At 51.3% G+C, this 25684-nt stretch overlaps 1 protein-coding gene across 2 annotated transcripts in view; it reads left to right on the top strand.

Annotated features, from left to right (window-relative positions):
- Positions 1 to 20893, top strand: part of GOLPH3L (golgi phosphoprotein 3 like) — a 39537-nt gene extending 18644 nt beyond the window's left edge. The window contains exons 5-6 of one of the 2 annotated variants that reach the window (XR_014709394.1): positions 420 to 2639; positions 19426 to 20893. Coding sequence is in view for 1 of the 2 variants with exons in the window: in XM_084613143.1 (XP_084469269.1) it covers positions 420 to 847 (428 nt within the window). In the remaining variant the exon portion in view is untranslated. Of the gene's footprint in view, positions 1 to 419; positions 3536 to 19425 lie in introns of those variants that run through there. The other variant, XM_084613143.1, reaches the window with a different exon arrangement.
- Positions 20894 to 25684: the final 4791 nt, after the last annotated feature.

Raw genomic sequence — 25684 nt, 5'->3', positions numbered from 1 at the left:
GCTGAGCCAGCGAGCTGTGCCAGGCAGGGAGAGAGGCAACAGGATGAACAGGTAGGAGCTGCAGGGAAGGGCTGCTGATTTCCGGGATGGGGGAGGTTGCCTGGGGGCGGGCAGGGCTGGTGCTGTTCCAGGGTGCTGTTCTCTTCCCCCCCTGCCCCCCATCAGCAGGCACGTGTTGTGTCTGGGCTTATGGATCAAACTGAAGGTGTCCTGAGGGAACTGGGCAGGGGCGCGAGACAGGAAGAGGATTGCGGTACTTGGGTAGAGCGGTGTGGAGGGTCCAAGTACTGAAACAGCATCGCAGGGGTGGCTGAGGTGCAGTATCCGAGCTCTCCCTGGGATGTCGTGGCGTGGGGGGTGCCCACCTATTGCCTTGATTTTTGCCACTAAAAAGCAAACCTCGTCTCCCCGACCCGCAGGCGAGACCTGGAACCCCTTCAAGCTGCAGTACCAGCTGCGCAATGTGCGGGAGCGCATCGCCAAGAACCTGGTGGAGAAGGGGATCCTGACCACGGAGAAGCAGAACTTCCTGCTCTTCGACATGACCACCCACCCAGTCACCAACACCACCGAGAAGCATCGCCTGCTCAAGAAGCTGCAGGAGAGTGTCCTGGACCGGTGGGTGAACGACCCGCACCGCATGGACAGGAGGACCTTGGCTTTGCTGGTGCTGGCCCACTCCTCGGACGTACTGGAGAATGTTTTCACCCCGCTGGCGGACGACAAGTATGACACGGCCATGAACAGGTCGAAGGACCTCTTGGACTTGGACCCCGACGTGGAGGCCACCAAAGCCAGTGCCACGGAGATGATCTGGGCTGTCCTGGCGGCCTTTAACAAAGCCTAAATCCAGACCGCCTTGCCTGTTCGATGTAGCACGGGACCTTTGGGCGGAGAGCTGCCCTGGGCCGGGCCAGCGCAAACTCTGTTCTACATGGCACCTGGGTTTCACTGATGTCCGTGCCCACCCCAACCTACCTCTCTTGGCTGGGGATTGTTGTGCTGGTAGAATGAGCGACTGTATGTTGTATGTCCTCTTCTCGTAAACACTTGGCTACATGAAGGTCTTTGTCTCCGGGGTGGGGAGGGTTGGCTCACGGCTCAGTCGGCTCTCTCGTTTCACATCACCTTTTGGAGAATGGAGATGTAGAATTGCCGTTGGGATGGATTCTGCTCTTCTTTACTCTCCATTGATTTTTGAGGGCAGGGGTTAGCTTGAGTTGACAGGGCCTGCTCCATTCCTGCACTTGAGGCACTGACGAACGGGGTGGCTTTAAGCCACTTTTGCACTCCCTGTGTTCTGAGGCTTGCCTGGCCCCCCCCACGGTGTAAGTTAGAGCAGTCCGGAGGCTGCTCTACATTATGCTCTGCTCCCCATGGCGACCAGCGGGCCCTGGGAAGCGGGGAATAGCTATTACGCAGGGTACTCTGGACATGCTCCTGGTCTCCAGGGTCGGGGGCGAGGCCATTGAAGAGCCATGACGCCAGCTCCACTGTAGCTAAGGAAGAGGGGGGTGTTTCCCCATTGTTGGGGCCCACCTGTGCTGCAGAGCACTGCGAAAGGGCCTGGGTGTCCCCAAGAACCAGGCTGGCAGAGTCTGACCTGGTCTGACACTCGCACTGGTGTAATCCTGCAGACTGCAGGGGTGCAGCTCCTAGCACGCACTGGAGTCAGAGAGATCGGTATCGCGGCCTCTGAAACCACGGGGCTGTAGCTGCCCCTTTCCGCAGCATGGCTAACTTCTTCATGACCTTTCCCGTTCAATTTCTGCTGGGACAGGGAGGGTCCGATTCACAGCCGAGGTGAGGTCTGTGAGTTTTCAGAGCTTGTTGGTGTCCGGAGTGAGATGCCACTGGGGTGTTGAAAGGACGCTTGTGCAGGAATCTGCCTCTTACGCTGACGGGTCCAAGTAAAAGATTGAGGAGGCGTTACCCGGTGACAACGTAGACCTGTAAGGAGTAATCTGAGCTACCTCCAGTTTGACTGTTATGTCTGAATGAGCGCCTAAGTCCACAGGCCAGGTCTTCGGCTGGGATAAGCCAGCCTAGCACCATCAACTTCAGTGGATCTACAACTGTTCGCACCAGCTGAGGATCCGGTCTCCATTTGGGTTACACCTGCGCCAGTTCCAAGTAACTCCGGATTTACACTGGGGTGAGAGGGGAACCCAGCTCTTGCGCTTAGATCCACGAGGCCGTGAACTTCCCAAATTGGACAACCGTGCCTAGAAGCAACCGGCCTGATTCTGCTTGCAGTCGCATGGGTGTATATGAGAGAAGGGAATTATGCTGTGGAAAGCCAATGTAAATGAGATCAGGATCAGGCCCACCAATCTCCATCTTGAGAGGAGAAAGGGAGCGAATGCTATTCGGTCAACTCAATTTGGTTATAACTGACCCTCCCTGTCTCTTTTTTTTTTTTAATCCTGCAAAATTCTTTCCTGCCTTTTGATGATCAATCCCTTTCCCAGCACATGCTCCCTGCTCAATGCAAAGGAGGAACAGACACGTTAGCAACAGGGAATGGAAAGGAAGATTCTGGGCTGACTCTTCATTGACTTTAGTCGGGTATTAGGAGCACGGGTGATAAACAGGTCTGGACTCAGAGCGCCTTGCAAGCAGAGATCATCAAAGCAAAGGTAGTCTAGATTTTGCATTTACTACCTGTTGTCTTTCATTCATGTCCTCAGTTTGCTGTGAGCTCTGCAGATATTTGCTTACAGAGTCAGGTTCTTCTCTGCTAATAGAGGGACACTATCCTAGCCGCCCCATGGCATGCTGCCCCAAGCCAGAATGTCCCCAGCTAAGCCAGGCTTTTGAGGTGAACAGCATGGGGGGTGGAGGGTAGGGGAGGGGGAAGGAGAACTGCACCTGACCTACATGCATGACCGTAACACTAATTGGAACCTGTGGTCCATTGGGGGGGATACCTGGTGGGGGCACAGTGTGAAGCTGACTTGTATTAGACTCCAGGACATGGTTTGCTCTGTTAGATATGGAGTGTCTTCATTGCCGTCAGTGGGTCAGATTCTCAGCTGGGGCAAATCAGCCTAGCCTAACTCCGCTGACGTCAGCAAAGCTACATTGGTTAAGAATCTGGCCCCTTGGATTTACACGGGCATAACTGAGAGCAGAGCCGTGCCACTGGGGGATGAAGTTTGCATCATAGTGATGACTTGAACTTCAGCCTCGGAAGGGGAAAGAGCATTTCTCCGTTAGAGGTGGGCTATCGGCGTTCCATCCCCCAAGGAGATTCTGCAGGGCGAATTCACTAGAGTGAAGTTGGAATGGGGAAAACACAGACAGGATCAGGTATCATAGAATCATAGAATATCAGGGTTGGAAGGGACCCCAGAAGGTCATCTAGTCCAACCCCCTGCTCGAAGCAGGACCAATTCCCAGTTAAATCATCCCAGCCAGGGCTTTGTCAAGCCTGACCTTAAAAACCTCTAAGGAAGGAGATTCCACCACCTCCCTAGGTAACGCATTCCAGTGTTTCACCACCCTCTTAGTGAAAAAGTTTTTCCTAATATCCAATCTAAACCTCCCCCACTGCAACTTGAGACCATTACTCCTCGTTCTGTCATCTGCTACCATTGAGAACAGTCTAGAGCCATCCTCTTTGGAACCCCCTTTCAGGTAGTTGAAAGCAGCTATCAAATCCCCCCTCATTCTTCTCTTCTGCAGGCTAAACAATCCCAGCTCCCTCAGCCTCTCCTCATAAGTCATGTGTTCCAGACCCCTAATCATTTTTGTTGCCCTTCGCTGGACTCTCTCCAATTTATCCACATCCTTCTTATAGTGTGGGGCCCAAAACTGGACACAGTACTCCAGATGAGGCCTCACCAATGTCGAATAGAGGGGAACGATCACGTCCCTCGATCTGCTCGCTATGCCCCTACTTATACATCCCAAAATGCCATTGGCCTTCTTGGCAACAAGGGCACACTGCTGACTCATATCCAGCTTCTCGTCCACTGTCACCCCTAGGTCCTTTTCCGCAGAACTGCTGCCTAGCCATTCGGTCCCTAGTCTGTAGCTGTGCATTGGGTTCTTCCGTCCTAAGTGCAGGACGCTGCACTTATCCTTATTGAACCTCATCAGATTTCTTTTGGCCCAATCCTCCACTTTGTCTAGGTCCTTCTGTATCCTATCCCTCCCCTCCAGCGTATCTACCACTCCTCCCAGTTTAGTATCATCCGCAAATTTGCTGAGAGTGCAATCCACACCATCCTCCAGATCATTTATGAAGATATTGAACAGTATCCTGAGCTTTCTGTTCAGTAGAAACTTTGGATATGTGGACTGGGGAGTGGAGGGCACTGGTCACGATTTTGGGTTACACTAGCAGTGTGGTCTAGTGGTTAGATTAGAGAACGGGCCCGGGGATTTCAGAAGCTAAGGTTCTAATGCTGTCGCTGCGATTTTGGTAAGTTGCTATGTAACCTCCATGGACCCAGTTTTCTTGAGTGCGAGGGGGGAGGTTAATTTACTTCTGCATTTGGCACTGGTGCAACAGCTACTGGAGTATGGACTCTGGTTGTGACGTGCACGGTTCAAGAAGGAAGTGGATGTACTCGAAAGCGTTCAGAGAAGAGCGACAAGAATGATTAAAGGATTAGAAAACCTGCCTCATCGTGACAGACTCCAGAGCTCAGTCTAGTCAGCTTAGCAAAGAGGAGGGTAAGGGGTGACTTGATTACACTCCCTTGGCATCTCCATGAGGAACAAATATTGAACAATGGGCTCTTCCCTCTAGCAGAGAGAGGTCGAACACGATCCAATGGCTGGAAGTTGAAGCCACACAAATTTCAACTGGCAGTGAGGCAGGAGGAATGAACAATCAGACCAATTTCCCGAGGGTCAAGGCAGGTTCTCCATCGCTGGCCATTTTTTTAAAATCGCGGTTGGATGTTTTTCCAAGGGATCTGCTCTAGGAATGACTTTGGGGCAGTTCTCTGGCCTGTGTTGTACAGGAGGTCAGACTAGATGATCACAGTGGTTCCTCGTGTCCTTAGAATCTATGAAGCTCCCCTCTAATATAAGGATGATAATATTCACTGTACCGACCCTGTCAGGGAGCTGTGAGGCACTTTGCTATTGTAATACCATACCCCTGGGTGCAGTGACAGCAGCGGGAATGGAACCTCTGTGTCTAAAACCAGGCATCTCCTAGCCTGAGCTAGAAGACCCTGCCCTATTAGCCAGCGGTGTAGCAGACTCGTCAACTGTGTATGTGGCCCATCCACCATTAGCGGGGGAGAGAGAACATTACACTGGGTGGGTTTGGCTCATGCTATCTTGGATGGAAGGTTCTGTAGAATGGATGTGTGGTGTTGTCCTAATAAGGTGCTAATTATATCCCTGATTGACCTTTTTATAGAGGATAGATCCAGGTCTGTGCTCCCATCCCATAGACTCGATCATAGACCTGCAGAGCACATGCATAATCCACATGTATATATTTTTGTTTCTCCTCTGAAATAGCCTCCTGAACTCTGCTTAGAATTTGACCTCCAGTGCAGCCACACATCTGAGAACCTGAGCATCTTCCTTTGGGTTTTTAAGCGACCCCAGGGGATCCGGGTGTAATTCCTTAGGATAACTGCAAACCAGCAAGGGGATGTGCCATTGCAGTTAAAGGTGATCTGCAAAGTCGGGGGAAGTTGGGATTTGTGTCCTTTTGGGCTGCTTAGTGATGGATGAAGAAAGCCTGAATGCATTGTATTAAAATGATTCTTACTTTACAAGTTTTTGCTCTGGTGATGAAGGTCGGAGAGAGAATGACTGATTATGATATTGCAAGAGACTGAGCAACTGCAAGCAGAAGGATTTTATTTTAGGCCATCTCTTTCAAGCAGTCTGGCTTTTGCTGACACCGGTTTAACATCAAAATCTAACAAAAACTGAGCCACAACACGCACACTCTCCAGTGAAGGTGCAAGCGCTACCGCTGGGTCAGGAACTTTTTCCACAATGCTTTTTTTTGTTGGAAAATGCCAATTTTGTCAACCAAAATTTTCCCCAGGAACCTTGCCGCCTTGAAAAGATTTGGTGGGGGCGTAGCAGCGATTGCTAAACGTTTTGGCATTTTAAAACAAAAAATTCTGGGGTTTTTTTTTTCGATTTCCAATTTGAAATACACACAAATTCTAATTTTTGGGGAAAAAAGTTAAAATTGGTCAAGATGGAAACGAAACACTTTGACCTAAACCAAAATGTTTTTTCAGAGTTTGCAAACACTTTTTTGACTTTTTGTCCCAATTTGGCCTTGAGATTCTGCAGTGAGATCCACCCAGGGAGCTCGTGGGGCTGGACTTGGATCCATCCCCATGGGTCCAATTGCAGGATCGGGGCCGTTGTTTTCCTCACGTGGGTCTCTTGCGCAGCAGAGAGAGAACTTTTGCAGAATAGCAGAGGGATTGTAAAACATCCCCAGTTTACACTAGTGCTCCAGGAGGGAGAAAGCTCTGAAACGACTTAGTGTTTTAGGCTGTGGGGTGTCTCTTCAGCTGGTGAGGGGATGGTAAATGCAGGGAAATGACTGAGTCCAGGCTGCCTTCATCAAAATGTGTAGTTGCAAAGGCCCCCAACTCGCAATTAGATCCATACAGATGGAGCTGTGGGGCTCTTGAAGTCTGTGGCCTAGTGGGTGAAGCACCAAATTGGGAGTTGGGCAACCAGGGTTCTATTCCTGGCTCTGTTACTGGCCTGCTGGGTGACCTTCAGAGTCATGTCACCCCATGCCTCAGTTTCCCCACCTGTAAAGTGCTGTGAGATCGAGGGTGAAAAGCGCTAGATAAGAGGTGGGGATCGTTAATTGTACTGTGATCGTGCCTAGGTAGGGGCTGTAGGCATGGACCTGGAACCCATGGTGCTAGGGGCTGTACAAACACAGAATGAAGAGTTGGTCCCTGCCCCAAAGAGCCGATTGCAGGCTCTGGGCCTGAAGGTGAAATTTTCAGGGGTGACTGAACTCTTACACTAACTATGGGTGCTTTAAAAATCCCAACCCCTAAAACTGTGACTATAGATTAGACACAAAGGGGTCTGATTGGCTTGTGTTATAAAGTCAACTGTACCTAAATAACTTTTCCTCTTGGCTGAGTGTTCATTTACGAAACATGGTAATTGTAGGTTCATTGCAACGGTAGATTCCCGATTCTGCTCTAGTGTAAAGCAGACTTGATTTCAGTTTAACATCTACATCCACACCTTCTTGCTTTCTGGGGTGCTTCTGGCCCCCCCCCCACCAGCTGGGGACTATTCTGGGTGACTCCTATCCCTAAACGGCCACAATCCTTCCGTATGTAGTAGATTCACTCTGCAGGCGTAATAGTAACTCAAATTCTATGGGAAAAAACAAAATTTAATGCTTCTCCCTGACCCCTTCTTTGTTGTTCCATTTTTATTGCGTGACTGTGAATGAGTTTCTTTGCAGCACCAAGGACTCGTGGGGTAATTCAGATGTAGCGTTTAGCTGCTGTGGATTAAACTGCTCTTAATAATAAACATTTAAATTTTGGTGTCGGGCTGGTTGTTGGCCTCCACACTTTTCACAGCAGCAGGGCAGGCACTTGCTCTGGTGATGAAGAAATGGTGATGTTTAGTAGCACGTTGTGCAATGAGTTTTCTGGGTCTCAGCCTGTTTCCTGACCTGTTGCTGCTGGTACACCCAGGTAGGTTTCAAACTAGTCTTAGCAGAGCAGTCAAGGATGGGCCATGGAGACAGCTGGTCTCCTTTTCAGGTTAAGCTTGCTACAAAGGCAAGGTGGAGAAGATGGTGCTGCTAGGCTGGGATGTAGGGCAGGAAAGCTACCTGGCCTTCGTGTCACCGGAAGGAGGAATAGCAGAAATGAACCATAGAATCATAGAATATCAGGTTGGAAGGGACCTCAGGAGGTCATCTAGTCCAAACCCCTGCTCAAAGCAGGACCAATCCCCAACTAAATCATCCCAGCCAGGGCCTTGTCAAGCCTGACCTTAAAAACTTCTAAGGAAGGAGATTCCACCACCTCCTTAGGTAACGCATTCCAGTGTTTCACCACCCTCCTAGTGAAAAAGTTTTTCCTAATATCCAACCTATACCTTCCACACTGCAACTTGAGACCATTACTCCTCATTCTGTCATCTGCTACCACTGAGAACAGTCTAGATCCATCCTCTTTGGAACCCCCTTTCAGGTAGTTGAAAGCAGCTATCAAATCCCCCCTCATTCTTCTCTTCCACAGACTAAACATCCCAGTTCCCTCAGCCTCTCCTCATAAGTCATGTGTTCCAGTCCCCTAATCATTTTTGTTGCCCTCTGCTGAATGTTTTCCAATTTTTCCACATCCTTCTTGTAGTGAGGGGCCTAAAACTGTACACAGTACTCCAAATGAGGCCTCACCAATGTCGAATAGAGGGGAACGATCACATCCCTCGATCTGCTGGCAATGCCCCTACTTATACATCCCAAAATGCCATTGGCCTTCTTGGCAACAAGGGCACACTGCTGACTCATATCCAGCTTCTCGTCCACTGTAACCCCTCGGTCCTTTTCTGCAGAACTGCTGCCTAGCCATTTGGTCCCTAGTCTGTAGCGGTGCATGGGATTCTTCTGTCCTAAGTGCAGGACTCTGCACTTGTCCTTGTTGAACCTCATCAGATTTCTTTTGGCCTAGTCCTCTAATTTGCCTAGGGCCCTCTGTATCCTATCCCTACCCTCCAGCGTATCTACCTCTCCTCCCAGTTTAGTGTCATCTGCAAACTTGCTGAGGGTGCAATCCACACCATCCTCCAGATCATTTATGAAGATATTGAACAAAACCGGCCCGAGGACCAACCCCTGGGGCTCTCCACTTGATACCAGCTGCCAACTAGACATGGAGCCATTGATCACTATCCGTTGAGCCCGATAATCTAGCCAGCTTTCTACCCACCTTATAGTCCATTCATCCAGCCCATACTTCTTTAACTTGCTGGCAAGAATACTGTGGGAGACCGTGTCCAAAGCTTTGCTAAAGTCCACGTCCACTGCTTTCCCCTCATCCACAGAGCCCGTTATCTTGTCATAGAAGGCAATTAGATTAGTCAGGCATGACTTGCCCTTGGTGAATCCTTGCTGACTGTTCCTGATCACTTTCCTCTCCTGTAAGTGCTTCAGACTTGATTCCTTGAAGACCTGCTCCATGATTTTTCCCGGTTTGTGAGCAGCAGGTTCAGAAGAGCTCTGCCCCTTGTTGGTTCCTCCAGCATTTGCACCAGGAAATTGTCCCTTACACTTTCCAAAAACTTCCTGGATTGTCTGTACACCGCTGTATTGCTCTCCCAGCAGATATCCAGGTGATTGAAGTCTCCCATGAGAACCAGGGCCTGCGATCTAGTAACTTCCATGAGTTGCTGGAAGAAAGCCTCGTCCACCTCATCCCCCTGGTCTGGTGGTCTATAGCAAACTCCCACCACGACATCACCCTTGTTGCTCACACTTCTAAACTTAATCCAGACACTCTCGGGTTTTTCTGCAGTTTCATACCAGAGCTCTGAGCAGTCATACTGCTCTCTTACATACAATACAACTCCCCCACCTTTTGTGCCCTTCCTGTCCTTTCTGAACAGTTTATATCCATCCATGACAGTACTCCAGTCATGTGAGTTACCCCACTAAGTCTCTGTTATTCCAATCACATCATAATTCCTTGACTGTGCCAGGACTTCCAGTTCTCCCTGCTTGTTTCCCAGGCTTCTTGCATTTGTGTATAGGCACTTGAGATAACTCGCTGTTTGTCCTGCCTTCTTAGTGTGAGGCAGGAGCCCTCTCCTGCTTGTGCTTCCTCCCGGTATCCCACGTCCCCATTTACCTCAGGGCTTTGGTCTCCTTCCCCCGGTGAACCTAGTTTAAAGCCCTCCTCACTAGGTTAGCCAAATAGTTTTTATTATTTTTGTATTATTGTAGCACCTAAGAACCCCAGCCATGCACCAGGGTGCTAGGTGCTGTACAGACAGAACAAAACTATGGACTCTGCCCCAAAAAGGCACCCGATGCCAGACGGTTCTCCCCAGTGATTCCAACCTGCTCTACAGGAGGTCTAACTGGATGATCAGATTCCCCTCTGACCTCAGAATCTGAGTCCTCATGCTGCCGATCTGGGCTAGTCACTTATGGGCTGACCTCAGCCACCCACAAATCCCATTGACCATAGTGGGAATGGTGGATGCTCAGTCCCGTGTCTCATTTCCCGCCCCCACCCCCTACAATGGGGTTTGTAGTATTGAAGAATTGGGTAATATCCCTTTAAATAGTTTGGGAGCCCTCTATAGGGTCTTGCTGTCTTCCATGGCTGGACCTACCAGAACCCTGCCAGAGCAGCCACATACCTAGGTAGTTGGGGCTTATCGACACACGACCATCTAGGAAAATTAATCCAAATTAACTAAAGGTGTGAATTTGGATTGGTTTAAATCACATGAAATTCCTGTGTGAATGCTGTTATTCAAAATTACAGAGGCCAGAATTTGGTTTTGTTTAATTCATTTTGGAAGTGAATGAAGCTAAACCCAACTAAGGCCACTTTAATTTGGAATGAGGGTGGTCACACACAGCAGCTTAACTAGTCCACTTCAAATTCACCCCTTTCATTAATTCAGGTTAGCGTGCCCAAATGGCCCCCTGGCGCCAGGCCCTGAGTCTGGTATATTTGCACATAGTTAATAAACATGGTTATTTGGAGTCTCGTCCTGCCAGTGAGGCTTCCCCATATTCTTACTGTGGGGTAAAGAGCCAGGACACAACAGGATTAATAGCTGCCTCGCATGTACATTGGGTCTTATTCTCCTCTCAGGCTGACTGTATTGACTTCAGTGGAGTCCCTTCTGATTTACACCAGTGTGAATGAAATCAGAATCAGGCCTGAAAAGTGCTAGGTATTTAATAATAATCCCTTGCTCTTATCCAGTGCTTCTCATCCATAGATCTCAAAGGAGGTCAGTATCATCATCTCCATTTTACAGGTGGGGAAACTGAGGTACCAAGGGCAGGGATGTGACTTGCCCAAGATCATCCAGCAGGTTGGCGGCAGCAGTGGGACTAGCTCTCCTGTCTCTCGAGACCCAGCTCAGTGAATTGTGCTGCCTCTTTCGGGAGTTTAGGCCCAAGTTTTCCATCTTGGGTGTCTACAAATGCGTCGCCTGAATTTAGGAGCTTAAATATGGCTTTGGGAGCCTAATTTTTGGCACTTGATATTGACTCAATATTGAGTAACAGCTCCTCATTACCACCAAAAACCCCAGAGCAGCTCCTCAGTGGATGTAAACGGGTTCAGCCCCATGGCCAACAGCCCTGCTTCATGGATGTATGGCAGCTGAGACTTTGCGCCTGGGTTTTTTTAAATTACGATTTATTCCCACACGTTCGATGCCTGAGCAGAACTAACGGCCTGCAGATACAGGGCTGGCATGCTGCTACCTCTCAGCCTGCCACTGGGGGGCGCTGATGGCCTTTCAAAACCACGCCAGAAATTAGGTTGGGGGAGAACTGGGCAGAGACAAAGTTTAATGAGTGTTTTGGTCTAATTACTGGAGGTCTGGGAAAACATTTGCATAAAATGAGGCACCTGCTGAGGGTGATCAGAGGTGCCCGTTTTGTCAGTGGGAGCGGTGGCCGGTTTATGTAGAGGTCTGGCTCCAGGCATCCACATTTTAATATTGGCCGAGGGCTTGTTCACCCATAGATCTCAAAGCACTTGTGAGTCAACACTGCACTCCTGGGGCTATGGATGGAGAAAGTGACCTGCATGGCAAAGAGGGCCCAGGGGTTAAGGTCTAATGCCACAAACGCATGCGAGTGCAGGGAAGGCCAGACCGCCTGCTCATTTGCTGACTCCATGGCGAGACCTGTACGAAGGAGTCGCTTGCCGCAGCGATGGAAAGAGCCGTTGCTTGTGCACGGTTCTGGAAAAACATCTAGTTTGTGACAAGGACCCAAGAAGAAGCAGCGGTTAGGGTGCTCAGCTGGGGCTGGGGAGACCACGCTTCACTTCCTTGCTCTGTCACGGACTCCCTGTGTGATCGTGCGCAAATCACGCTGTTGCCCCATGCCTCAGTTTCCTCATCCGTACAATGGGGACAATAGCCTTGCCCTGCCTGTTGTGAGAAGAAATACATCAAAGACACTGAGGTGCTCAGAGGCTACGGTGAGGAGGGTCAGATAAGTACCTTAGATAGAGGTGAAATGCATCGACCAGGATCCCACACCGACCCCATGGCACGATAGAACCCAGGCGTCCTGATCCTAGGATCAGGCTCAGATGACAGCACAGCAAACCTATACTCAGATAGTTGCGGCTGCAGCTATGTTCAGTCATAGAATCCTAGACTATCAGGGTTGGAAGGGACCTCAGGAGGTCACCTAGTCCAACCCCCTGCTCAAAGCAGGACCAATCCCCAGTTTTTGCCCCAGATCCCTAAATGGCCTCCTCAAGGATTGACCTCACAACCCTGGGTTTAGCAGGCCAACGCTCAAACCACTGAGCTACCCCTCCCCCTCAGTGGCTTATTGTGCAGTTAATTGGTCAGGTCTCAGCCCAGATCCTTCTATCGTCATCCTCCCCCCTATGTAATACGTGCTGGTGACAAGTTAGTGGGGACGGGGGTGAGTTGAAAACTGCAACTACACTGGCAACCTCTCGCTTTCAAGGCCTGCAAGTGCCCTGAGCCATGTGAATTCGTGTAATGTCCCTGTTAGCACTTAGGCCTGCTCAAGACAGCCACTAAAAATCTGTAACATTATGCACAGAACCCTGCTAGTAAGCTGGCGTTCCAGATTTCTAATGCACGACTTGAATAAAATACCTGTTTGTTACTGAGAGGAGCAGTGGATACAATCATGGGATTTTATTATTATTATTCTGATTTTAAAAATCATTTTCCCCAGACTCAGCCAGGGCAGAGTCTGATCTCAGCGACAGTGGTGTAAAGAAGTGACTGGACTCCAGTGGTGCTGTGCTGATTTACACCAGCTTGGGGATCTGGCCCATTGACTCAATAGCGCTATGGCCAGTTCATGCCGGTGGGGGAGATGACCCATTGAACTGAAATCCACTGAGTTTCCCTGGTGTTAGCGAGAAGAATCAGAAACTGGAGCATGATTCCCTGTCACAGGTGCCTGGGCCAGAAACTGGCTTTCTCCACCTCCCTCTTGAACCATAAACTAACCTTCTGAGTCTGAATTTTCCTGCCCTAGGGCCTGCTGCTTCTTGCACTTACATGGCTGGCAGCTGGGAGCCGCTCCAGAGGACCCAGTGGGGTTTACCCCGCAGTGTGGATAGAAGCCAGGCTGAGAGGAGCTGGGTTTAGGCCTTGACAAATGACAGCAGCCAGTCAATTACCAGTGCTTCAGTGTACTCCCTGCCCTGCTCTGGCTACTCCAATCAGCTGGCATCCCGATGATGAGGAAGAGGAGGCTGGGGTTTGGTATGAAGAGGCAGATCCTCAGCTGGTGGCTATTGTAAATCCGCAGCGTTTCCTTGACTTTGTTGTAACTGCACTGATTTACACCAGCTGTGGATATGCCCCTCACAGCTTCCAATGGCTCTTAATGTCCTTTTACACCCTGGGACACTCGGGTGAGGAGGGCAAATTCAGGGGCCACGAGACTCAGATTTCACCTCTACTCACCTTAGTGCAGGGGGCAAATCTGTCTGTGCAAATCTGCAGTTGACCCCACTGCAGTTATTCCACATTTATACCAGTGTAAATGAGCAGGATCTAGCCCAGAGGCTGAATCACACAGGGGAAGATGGATGGGGAGTGTGCTCTTTGTTGCTTGATCTCTTCTTGGGGGGAGGAATTTAACTAAAGGTGCATTTTTTTGGTCTTGTTTTGAGCCATCTGCCACGGCTGAGAATCAGAGGAAAGCCACAGGCCCTGTCGCTACACATGACCTGGAGCTCTGCTGGCAGGAAAGGAAAGGCTTTGCCTGAAGATGATACCTGTAGCCTAAAACCTTCAGAACAAAACACGGAGAGGGTGGAGAATACGCCCGGTTTCCTGCATTGAGCTGGTTAATGTCTGGTTATCAGCATTAGTAGGGTTATTTCCAGGGCTGGAAATGCTGTTGGGTTCCCACCCCCTGTAGCGGTGCGTGGGTGCTCCTGGCTCTTAGGGTGAGGGGCTCCCTCAGGCTATCAGCTGGTTTCTGTCTCTCTCTTTCCGTTTGGATTCCTTAGCTGGGGGAAGCAAGCAGTGACTCATCAGTGGAATCTCAGGTAGGGAGCATCCCCCCATAATGCATTGCAGAAGCCCCTGGTTTCTCCTGCTCCCCGTGTGGCGAGGCAGTGTGGCCTGTTGGATACGGCCCTGGATTAGACATTAGGAGACCTGGGTTCTATTCCTGGCTTTGCCCCTGACCTGCTGGGTGGCCTTGGTCGAGTCACTTCCCTTGGCTGGGGCTCCATTCCCACTCCCACCCCTTGTCTGTTTAGCCTGTGAGCTCTTCAGGCCAGGCACTGCCTGGTGCTATGGGTCTGCTGACCCAGCCCATGGAGCCAGAGAGCCTCCCAGCTTAGGCTGATGGCCTGGGGCTCATGCTATAATTAGCTGTGCAGATGGGGCTCTGCAGCATGAGGGGATGGAGGGCTTCACAGCTTGAGCTCCAGCCGGAGCTGTGACTTCAAAGTGCTGGGTACACAGCTCGCCGGAGAGCCACAAGCCCGAGTCTGTCGGCCCAGGGGGGAGGCTCGCGGGCTGTGTGTGCATGCCCGATCTGTCTGTGCAGCAACTAGCTCCAATCTTGGTTGGGGCTAGTGCAGCAGTGAAGACTGTGTTCAGCTTATTTCACCTTGATTTTCCCTGCCCACCCTCAGCTATCAGGAGTCTCAGATTCTCCAGTAGTCTGAATTATCCATCAGTTGACTGTGATGCATCCTAGGGTAGCACCTAGGGGACCCAAACTGAGATCAGGGCCCTTCATGCCTGGTTCTGCACTGACACAAGTGAGAGACAGTCCCTGCCCCAAAGAGCTCATAGTCTGAATAGACAAAAGACTGGAGGGGAAACTGAGGCACGGAGAGGGGAGGTGACTTGCCCAAGGTCTCCTAGCAGGACAGTAGCAGAGAAGGGAATAGAAGCCAGGTCTTCTGGATCCTAATCCAGTGCCCGACCCAGTAGACCACACTGCCTGTCTTCCATAAGCACCTTCTCGCATGTAGCTCAGTGGGGCCGTGAAATGCTACTGTCGTACTACTAATTACTTACATACCATAATGGGGCTCTGATCTCATCTGGGGGGCTCTAGGTGCGTGTGCATTGTTAATAGTATTATGGTGGCACCTAAAGTCCCCAGCTGAGATCAGGGCCCCATTTTGGCATGAGCATTATTAGTCATATTAAGGTAGCCACAGTAGGGTCCTGATCTCAGGTGGGGCCTCTAGGCACACATAATAAGCTGCTTCCCCCCCCTCCCCCCAGGTGGATAAGTATCATCCCCATTTCACAGAGAGGTGAAAGTGACTTGCCCAAGGCCAGACAATCAGTGGCAGAGCTGGAATCACAGCCCACGGCAAAGTGGATGAATACAAGCCATGAACAAATTCCCTCCCCATCCCATTTCCAGCCGCACACACCACTCGCCCCTGATTGCAGGAGGAAGCGCTAATTGCAACTTAGTCCCAAGTTAAAAGGCTAGTGGGTGATGATTTTAGCTCATGCTGCTCCAGCCTGGGCCCTTCTGCTTTGATTAGCAGCATGAGTGCTGACAGCTCCCGTCAGCCCGGCAAGCCAGTGCAGCCACAAATATCAGAAGCCGGCAGGGAAAGCTGAGTACATCTTCCAAGATCAGACCAGACAAATGACAACGTCCCTTGTTATGGTAGCTGAGCCCCATGTGGGCGTGAGCCACCCTCCGCTGGGCCTGGGCTCCCTCCCTTTTCGGAGGCCTGGGCTCTGGGAGGTCAGAGGGGTCAGGCTTGATGAGGACTCACTGTCTGCTCACACCTTACCTGCCCAGCAGGGCAAGAACCAGCTGTTTCCTCCTCCAGAGACAGGCAGTACCCCGCTGAAATACAGATGAGTGTCTCTTTCCAGGACTGGGCCCTTCCCCAGGTGCGTTAGTCTCTGGCAGGAGTTCAGCCAAATGGTTATTGACCGGGCCTGGGAGTCAGCATGCCCGAGTTTAATTTAAGTATGGAAGGGTAATTAGAACAGATGGGCTGGTGAGTCAGGGGACTCGTGTTTCGCATCCCTGCTATAGGAGAGGAATGTGGTCTAATGGTTAGATTGTGGGGTGGGGGAGGGCTGAGAATCAGAACTCCTGGGTTCTTTTCCCAGCTCTGGGAGGGTTCGTGGTTGGAGCAGGGGAGCTGGCTGTCAAGACTTAGGTGCTATCCCCAGCTCTGGGAAGGGAATGTGATCTAGCAATTAGAGCAGTAGACTGGGAGTCAGGACTTCTAGGTCCCATTCTCTGTGTGACCCAGAGGAAGTCACTCCACCTCTCTGTGCTTCAGTTTCTGCACCTGTAAAGTGGGGGGGGGGATGATTATACAGACATATCACGGAGATGCTGGGCTGGGGAGAGGGCTGAAAGTTCATAAAGCCCTCGGAGTGCCTCATCTGGAAGGGGCTATAGCAGTGATCTGTAGCATTACACACACCGGGTGCGGGGAGGCGGTGCTGCAACAGGGCCAGGCGAAGCAACTATTGAAACCAGGCTCGAGGGAGGTATAACCCTTCCCCGCTCTCCAGAGCTCAAACTGGGGGAGAACAGTGATACTCCGCCCCCAAACCATGCGCTCCCTTGTCCTGGGGCCCTAGTAGGTTGTGGAGAGCTTCTTAATAAGATCTTTCCTCCTCTTAAGTGCATGCTTTGATTGGCAGTGAAATAGTTACTATAAACATAGCAATTGTCACCATTGCACTGCAGAGCTTACACACCCCAATGGGGCCGTTCACCGGCCTCGAAGCTTTTGCTTCAGGCTCTCTGCAGACTCCGGCAGACACGGCTGCACCAGGCACATTGAGAAGGTTTCCTTTGGAATCAGGAGGGCTGGAAATATATATATTTATATATACGAATGGAAGCTGAAATTCAGGTGCAAAAGGCAAATCTCCTCCAGGGACCAGCCCTGGCTTGCTGAGCTGCTAAGAAACAGCCCTGTTTGACCCCCATACCGTGAAAGGGGGAAGGACTCATCCTCCAGCTGGTGTTTGTTCAGCTTCTACCCTGGAGCACAATGGCAAAATCCCCTGTGTAATCTCAGCTGCCCTTCGTATGCGAGATGCCTTGATGGAGGCAGCTGGCAGTGCCCAGCCCGGGGCTGAGTGCTGCCTGCCAGAATCCCGGCTTGTCCTATGTATCAGGCGCACCCAGATCTAAGTGCAGACACACCCCTAGACAAAGGGAGCACATGAGGAGCCAGTGGTGGGCAGTTAGCATAAGCTCCCTGCCGCAGTTCCCAAGAGGCTGGAGTCTGGGAGGGCACTTTGATTTCCTCAAACCGTCCCATGCTCACCCCGTCTAGCCAGGGAAATGAGAACTGCACACCCAGCGAGGGGTCTGGCAGCAGGGCTCCGCGCTCGAGAGGGGAAGGTCTGTCCATGCGGACCCCTCTCCTGAGGCTAATAGTCAGCCTTCCTCACTGGCTTGTTTGTCGCCTGATTAGGTGTATTATGGTAGCGGCCAGAGGGGCCCCCCCAGCTGAGATCAGGGTCCCATTGTGCTGGGCCCTGTACTGACACAATCCCTGCCCCAAACAGCTTTCAGTCTAAACAGATCGGACAGACGCAGGACGGCTTGTTCTCTCCATTTACAGGTGGGAAACTGAGGCCCAGAGAGGGGAAGTGACCGGCCCTAGGTTGCCATGGGGGGGGCTGCAGCAGAGCGGGGAGCTTTAACTGGGTAAATTCTGCCTTTGGTCATGGATCAGGCTCTACAACTCTCTGAAATCAATGGGAGTTCAACCTTGAGGAAGGATTGCTGCCAGGTCAGCTGGTGGATCAGGGTGCGATCCCTCACCAGCGCACCTGTGCCAACAGCAGCCCTAGTGTAGACCCAGATACGCCGCATGCCGTTACTGGTGTTGCTTGTTTTGCTTGGGGTAGGGGCTGGACTAAGCTATACTTAACATATAAGTTATAAGTTTTATATATATATAAGTTAACATACAGCTTTGCTGTGCTAAGCTGCGTCCACACTAGGAGCACTACAGTGGCGTAGCCCCACCAGCGAAATGCCCCTAGTGTAGACCTGGCCTTAGCTGCTCTATGTCTGTTTCCCATCTGTACAATGGGGATAATAGCCCTGCCCTGCCTCCATGGGGCTGTGAAGATAAATCCATTCTCAGCTACTCCAGTGATGGGGGCCAGGTAAGGAACTTAAACAGAATCCATGCAGCCGGGAGCTGCTAAAACCCTGTGTGTGTCTCTCCCTTGCCCGGCTAGCAAGGACAGTCTGAAATGTTCCTTAAAACCCCCCAAACAGAGCTTAAAGAGTGTACAACTGTTGATTTTTTTTAAGAGGGGAGGGAAAAATGCCCATCCTCCAGCCTGCCTCTCTTTAGCACACCCAGGCACCCAATCTAAACTGCAGGGGAAGGGCCCATCCATGTGTAAAGTGTTGCCCTGGTTAGGAAATAATGGTCCAGTCCATCAGCTGTGAATCAGGGCTGCGGCACTGGGCCCGAAATGATGCAGTGTGTAAGTCAAAAAGGTTTAGGGCCTAGCAGGGCTCAGTGTAAATCCACAGCGACTCTGTGCAAATCGTTGGGCCTGATTCTCATTTACACTAAGGCTGCTTGACACCAGTGGTAGCGTAAAGGGGCCTTGGCGTAAATGAAAATCAGGCCCCAATGGTTGTGAAACTGGTTTGAGTGGGAGGCAAACTAGGCCCGATGGACTTCCACCGGTGTAAATCTGGAGTAACAAGGCAGCGCAGTCCGGCCCCAAAGGCTCAGCCGTTCCCCTTCAGAGATGACCCTGTAAATCATGTGCTTGGCTTAGGGCAGTGAGAGCGTAAGGGTGCTGGGGGGAGGGTTGATGGGGGTTGAGGCTGCAAAAATCCATAAACGAAAGAAAAAACACCCCTGTTTTCCCTGCCGTGATGGTTTGGATCCGGGCTGCTTTGGCTTGGTTTTAAAACAAAATCCGTAACTGCACAAGTCCAAACAAATGCTCGCAAGGGGGCGTTACGCACTGAGCACTAGAGTCTCAGCTGGAGTAAATCACTTACGCTGCCTTCCAGCTGCTGAGGATCTGTCTCCATATAGGACTTCATTCTTTTGCAGTACAGCAGCCCCGTTGGCTCCAGCCAAGTTCAGGGCTCCATCATGCCAGGCTCTGCACAGACACAGAGTAACTGAGATTGGGACCAGACAAGACCAGGTGCTGCACAGAGAGGGTCTCTGCCCCAGAGAGCTCACAAGCGGATTAGATAACACAGAGTTTATCATTTTACAGATGGGAAACTGAAAACCAGAGAGATGAAGTGACTCAGCCCAGCTCACCCAAGAGCTCTGCATCGGAACAAGGAACTCACCCCTGGTCTCCTGGCTCTTAGCCCAGGGCCTCCCGCCATGGCCATTTCCCCTAGCCAGACTCTTGTAGCACGAAACCTGCTACATAAACATCTGGTCCTTTTTGTTTTATTTTTCTTTTAACTTGTAAAATAAAATCAGCTTCTTTGGACAATGCTTCATTGATCCGTGTCCCTCAACTAGGTCATGGTTGGCATAACTTTCTAACCATTTCAATTAGGGTGACCAGACAGCAAGCGTGACAAATCGGGATGGGGGTGGGGGATAATAGGAGCCTATATAAGAAAAAGACCCAAAATTCGGGACTGTCCCTATAAAATTGGGACATCTGGTCACCCTAATTTCAATACTGAGGGAATTGGGGCAAAATCTGCCTTCCAATGCTGCTCCATGCACGTGGACCAGACACTGGGGCAGCCAAAAGGCTGCACCGGATTGTGCATCAGGAACCAGCAGCCATGGGGTTAAACATCCCCCTTCTTCGCTTTAGGGAACCTTTATTTTCAGATCTCCTGGGCGGAGAGGGTAGAATTCATAGATTTCCACCCACCCATGCCAGCTATCCTCCGGCTCACCCGTCCCCAATGTAGGCAGATGGAGAGGAAAAGAAAGAAAACAGGAAGGGGTGGAGAAAACTAGAGAGGAGAAATTATGTAAGGAACAGAAAATGTAAGAAGCCCCAAAGCAAAGCATCTCGCATTACCCATGCAGGGGACGGTAGAAAATCCAGCCTGGTATTGATTGGTGTCTGTCAAGTCCTGAAGAACAATGGCCGTGCTTCATGTCCAGGCAGGCGCTGCACCAAAGCACGGATCAATGAGGACGTCAATACAACAGGAATTGCTTTGCAGCCATGGCAACTGGGAAGACAGGAATTAAGAGCGGTTGCTAGATGGCTCCTAACTTCTAAGCTGCTACAACTTGCTGGATGGATTTCGGGGGTAGCGAGAGGGGGAGAGAGAGAGAGATCTGGAACAAATTAAAATAACCCTTTGATGATCAGTCCGATTTACGGCTTTCGGGATGTCAGCGGGGGGGTCATTTACATGAAGATTTTGGGCCCAAATGTTTCCCAAGTGATTTGGGGTGAACTTGCTTTTTGTAGGGGGGAGCTCAACTTGGGCTCTGATTTCCAGCTGCCCTCTGCAAATCAAGCCCCACATCCTCAGAACTGATGGCAAAAGAAGGCTGTATGTGGGCAGAGACTGTCTCTTTGGGAATAGCTCACCTTACCTGATCACTCTCGTTACAGTGTGTATGGTAACACCCATTGTTTCATGTTCTCTGTGTATATAAATCTCCCCACTGTATTTTCCACTGAATGCCTCTGATGAAGTGAGCTGTAGCTCACGAAAGCTTATGCTCAAATAAATTGGTTAGTCTCTAAGGTGCCACAAGTACTCCTTTCATTTTTGCGAATGCAGACTAACCCGGCTGCTACTCTGAAACCTCTCTTTGTTCTGCGTTTGTACGCTGCAGAGCACCCTGAGGTGCCCCAGGGCAGTGACTGGCCGGCGCTCCCAGGCGATACCGTAATACACGTAGTCGCTCGTATCCATACGGATAATTTCAATTAACTGCTTGGAAATGGAGCCCGCGGCTGGGGGCGGATGAATAAAACTGGAAAAGCATCTCCGTGGCCATCGGGAGCTGACCGGGAGAGAGTTTGGGTTGTGGAACCGGCTCGAACTGGCTTTTTAAATAAAATCAACCTGATCTCATTTCAAATGAGCCGTGGCTTTTTCTGACTCCCTTCTCTCTGGGACGAGGTCAGTTCTAAAAAGGCGCCTTTGAGGAGCGGGGCAAGAGACTTTCCAGGCTGCAAGCTGCTCAGGCCCAGATCCTCAAAGGGGTTTAGGAGCCTAGCTCCCCTTGATTTTGGTGGGAATTAGGAGCCGAAGTCTCTAGCACTGAGATATCGTAGTCATGGGAGTGTCATTGGGCAGCCCGACCCTGTTCAATTCGCCTGGCCTGTGCCATAATTAGCAGCCTCCCAGCCTGCGGGGGTGGGAGTAATGGGGTCAGGTGGCAGCCTGAGGAACACCTGGGCCTTATAAGAGGGCTCAGCCAGCTGCAGGGGAACCACCTGGGTGTCTGCGAGGGCCTGAGCTAGGGGCTGCAGGTCACGGTGAGAGGGGCTCCAGGGAAAGCAGCCGGGGGGGGTCAACACTCTGTAACAGAGCAGGGAAAGACTTAAAGGTAGCCCAGGGGAGTGAAGAGTATCCCCGGAGGGAGAGAAGAACCGGCTGTTTGTCCGGACGCTCATTACCCTGGAAATGGTTACGTTTATTGAGTGGCTGGGCCGCAGGGCTAAGCAACCACATCGACCCTGAACGGTGTGGGGAACGCTGAGGGGGAGTGACTGCAGTGCCAAGTGACCCCAGAAGGGAGTGTAATGGAGGGACCATGTATGGGACAGGGGGCCCCAGAAGTACCTTGATAGACCAGCCCTGACCCTGAAAAGTGTGGAGCAGCTGTAATTCGTTACAAAGGGAAGGGGGTGTTCTGGGACTTCTGATGGGGCAGGATCAGGCCCCCGGGGAGAGGAGGGAGACCAGGATAGGGCCCCGCTCAGCTCCCTGGGTGGAGGAGGAGGGGAGAGGAGAAGTGCCTGGCTGCAGCAAGCTGAGCAATGTAGCTCATGCCACTCGTGTGAGATCCTGCTTTTGTGTAGCGACCATGCAAGGAAGTCATTGGCACCCAGTTTTAAAGTCTTCAAGGTGCAAGGGCTTTTCGGCTGTCCAGCTGCCAGAGCTGGCTGTCTGAGAGGCAGTGCGGCTCAGGGGATAAAGCATTGGCTTGGACTGGGCAAGCCTGACTTCTATTCCTGGCTCTGCCACTGGTCTGCTGGGTGATCTTGGGCAAGTCACTTCCCTTTCTTGTGCCTCAGTTTCCCCATCTGTGAAATGCGGATAATGCTACTGACCCGGTTCGTAAAGCTACTGATGAAAAGCAGATGATGTAGAAGAGCAAGGTATTAGCCCCAGCTGTTAAGTTAGTGGCTGCACTGCATCCAGGGGCACTGCCTGGGCGTCGCATTCCCCCAGCACGTGCGACGTAACCGACGTCAGCTCACTCGCTCCTACCCCGGCACTCCAGAGCTGCATGGGCTAGTTTGTGTGTGTGTATGTGTGTGCACGCACACGCCAGATGGGTGAACCTCCCACTACGAGTATTGATTGGGGCTGCATTGATCCATAGGAAGAAGAGGGATGGGGATGGGGGGGAAATCAATGTCAACTTGTTTCTCTGGGTCACACATGAACCATCCAGGAGCTACTTTAATTTGGCGGGGGGGTGGGGGGAGCTGTGCTAGGTGTGGGCTTCCGTGAGCCGAGATGAAAAGGCTGCTTCTGCTTGGGGATATCCTGTTTATATCCCGCCGAGCTGTACTGTTCTCTGGCTTGGTCATCTGCCTGTCATTGTCCCATCATCAGCCAGGCCAGCAGGCAGCAAGGAACTGGACTCCTAGCAATATGGTGAGTGAGTTATTTTGGAGGGCAAGCGGGGTGCATGGGGGAGGAAGAGGGGGCAGTCTGATGACGGGGGGAGCAAGGGCCACTATATACAAAGGAGAGCACCCTGAGATTCGACCTTCAGATTTCCCACGTCCAAAACAGCTTCATCAGGGCCAGGCCAGCGGCTGGGCCCATGTGCTGCAGGGATCTATGTTGGTTATTTCGGTAGCGGGTGCTCTTTGCTCTGAGTGGGCACCTGGACCTATCACCCTGCATGGTGCAAGGGGGCGCTGTGCTGCCGGAAGCATCCTTGGTCAGAGGAGACTGAATGGTTTGTGCTGATTATAACCCCTGTCCTGCCTCTTGTAGGAAAGGGGATTTGAGCCCAGTTAGGGGGTATGGGATTCATTACATTCTGCATCCCCCTAATTCCCCCTGCTGTATCAATTGCCTGTGGTATTCTGCTTACATGGTTCTTACTGTGTGGCTGTGAAGCAGCGGTTGCGTTCCATCCCAGGGGTGGCTGCATTTCAGTGCTGGGTGAACTTTCCCGTGTGGCATTGTTGTGCCCTGTAAAGCAGCGGTTGCATTTCATCCCAGGGGTGGCTGCATTTCAGGGCTGGGCAAATGCTCCCTGTTTCACGTTGCTGTGCACTGTGAAGTTCCACACCAGAGGTGGCCGCATCCCTGCGGTGGGCAAAGTGATCTCTGCATGCGCAATGTTTGTGTAGTTCTAACAGGTGGAAGCTTTATTCCTCGCCTCCGCTATGGAACCACTCCCATGCTATTGGTACTGAGGTTCAACACAATTATGTCGTAACACATCCTGGTCTTTATCACCTTCCCCCATTGCACAATGGCTTCCAGACAATGCAGATTTCCCATATGAGCAATAAGACAGGCAGCTGGGATCCAAATAGTCACTTGAACTTTACCTTTGGTGTAGCCAATGCAGGAGAAAAGTAGCAGAGGGGAGGGGGCCAGTGGGGGAAGAATAGTCATCCCGAATAAACAGAGTCTGATATTGATTTAGGCCTATGGTCAGAGAGAAGAATATGCCAGCACAGCAGAACCCTGAGTGGACAGAATATGTTGGCTTGTCTGATCAATAGCTCAATACATCAGGAGTAACCATGGAAACACGTGGGCAGGAGTGGAAGTGGGGAAAATCAGCCAATCTTTAAGAAACTTTTGTTGGCTATCAGGGCTGTGAATTTCTAATGAAGCGCAGCCAGGTGACGGAGAGAGACGGGGTAGGCAGAAGATACACGATGGGATGGGAGAGCATACAGGTTTCATCTCCTGGGGCCTGTGATATGTGCTTTACCTGTGTTGTGATATGTAGAATCCCAGATCTCCTTAACAGGAAGCGCTTATTAAAGAAAAGACCTACAAAATACAGGTGCACGCACACACTAAATACATAAAAATTCAGGTTTCTACCCAGCTTGTGTTCCAGCTCTGTTACATTTGTTTACCAGGGACTACACTCTACACAGCACATGGAGCCATCTAGTGACTGAATAATATACTGCACGTAAACAGATCATTACAATCCTGAGTACACTCTGATAAAATTTTCAATCTGCCGCCATGGATTTGCCATGGATTTTGCAGAAAGGTGGTTAGAGACTTATTTTTTTTAAAGTGGCTCTTGGCACTATTTTTTCCTCATCTTTCCACCTAAGTTTCTTGAGCACCATAAGCCAAATATCGCTGGGCCTGTTGGCGCTTCCATTGGGAAACTGGACCTTTCCCTGTGCTAGAACACACCTGTGTCAGTACAATGCCTCACGTATGCTAGAATCTGACCCATCCGCAGCCAGGGTCATTGTGAGGAGAATTTCCACATTTGGAAAAGGGCAATATTTTTTTCTGGCAGGTGACTTTTTAAACGGCTGCTCTGGAAGCTGCTGAGAGATTTGCAATGTTAAAAGCGGGGATGCAAGAGAGGGTACATGCAGGGGCAAGGAGTCAAAGACACACAATATATGAGTGCAGAGCTGTGTGGTGGAAGTTATTGCACAGCTCTCACCTGCAATGATGCATCTAAACCACAGGAGCCAGAGCTGGGAAACGCCTGTCGGATCATCCTGTCCCATATCCCTGCCGGGATGTACTGAGCAGGTGCTCTGTCTGGCTTGATGTCTGTGTAGCATGCACATAGGTGTGGGAGACAGGAAATGCCCTTGATACTTTGGTTGCTCGTGACTTTTGCACAGTATGGACCAGATTTTTCCAAAGCGCTTCAGGTCAGATTTTTCAAAGGCTGGGGCAGGGGGGTGGGGTGCAGGAGGGGATCGGGGGGGGGCAGCGCTTACCTCGGGCGGTGCGGCTCCCAAAGCGACTGACACACACACCCCTCCGGCAGTGGTTCCTAGGCGGGGGGGGGCTCCACACACCACAACCCGCAGGTGCCACCCCCGCAGCCCCCATTGGCCACAGGTCCCGGCCAATGGGAGCTGTGGAGTTGGTGCTCGGGGCGGGGGCAGCACATGGAGACACACCCACCTTGGGGCTGCAGGGACAGGCTGGCAGGAGGGAGGCAGAGGGGGCATGGAGCCGCCTTAGCCCTGCGGCTGGCACGTCTCTGCACGCCCCTTGGGGGGAGTGGGGCAGCAGGTCTCCGTGCGCTGCCCGGGGCAGGGGCAGGACGCGGAGCTGTCTCCCCGCCCCCGCCAGGGGCGCGCAGAGACGTGCCAGCAGCCGGCTGCTTCCGGGAGT

Source organism: Lepidochelys olivacea (assembly GCF_965140295.1).
Source record: "Lepidochelys olivacea isolate rLepOli2 genome assembly, chromosome: 24".
In the NCBI taxonomy this organism is placed as follows: Eukaryota; Metazoa; Chordata; order Testudines; family Cheloniidae; genus Lepidochelys; species Lepidochelys olivacea.
Note: the sequence above shows the minus strand (reverse complement) of the source record. Positions and strands in the feature narration are given on the sequence as shown.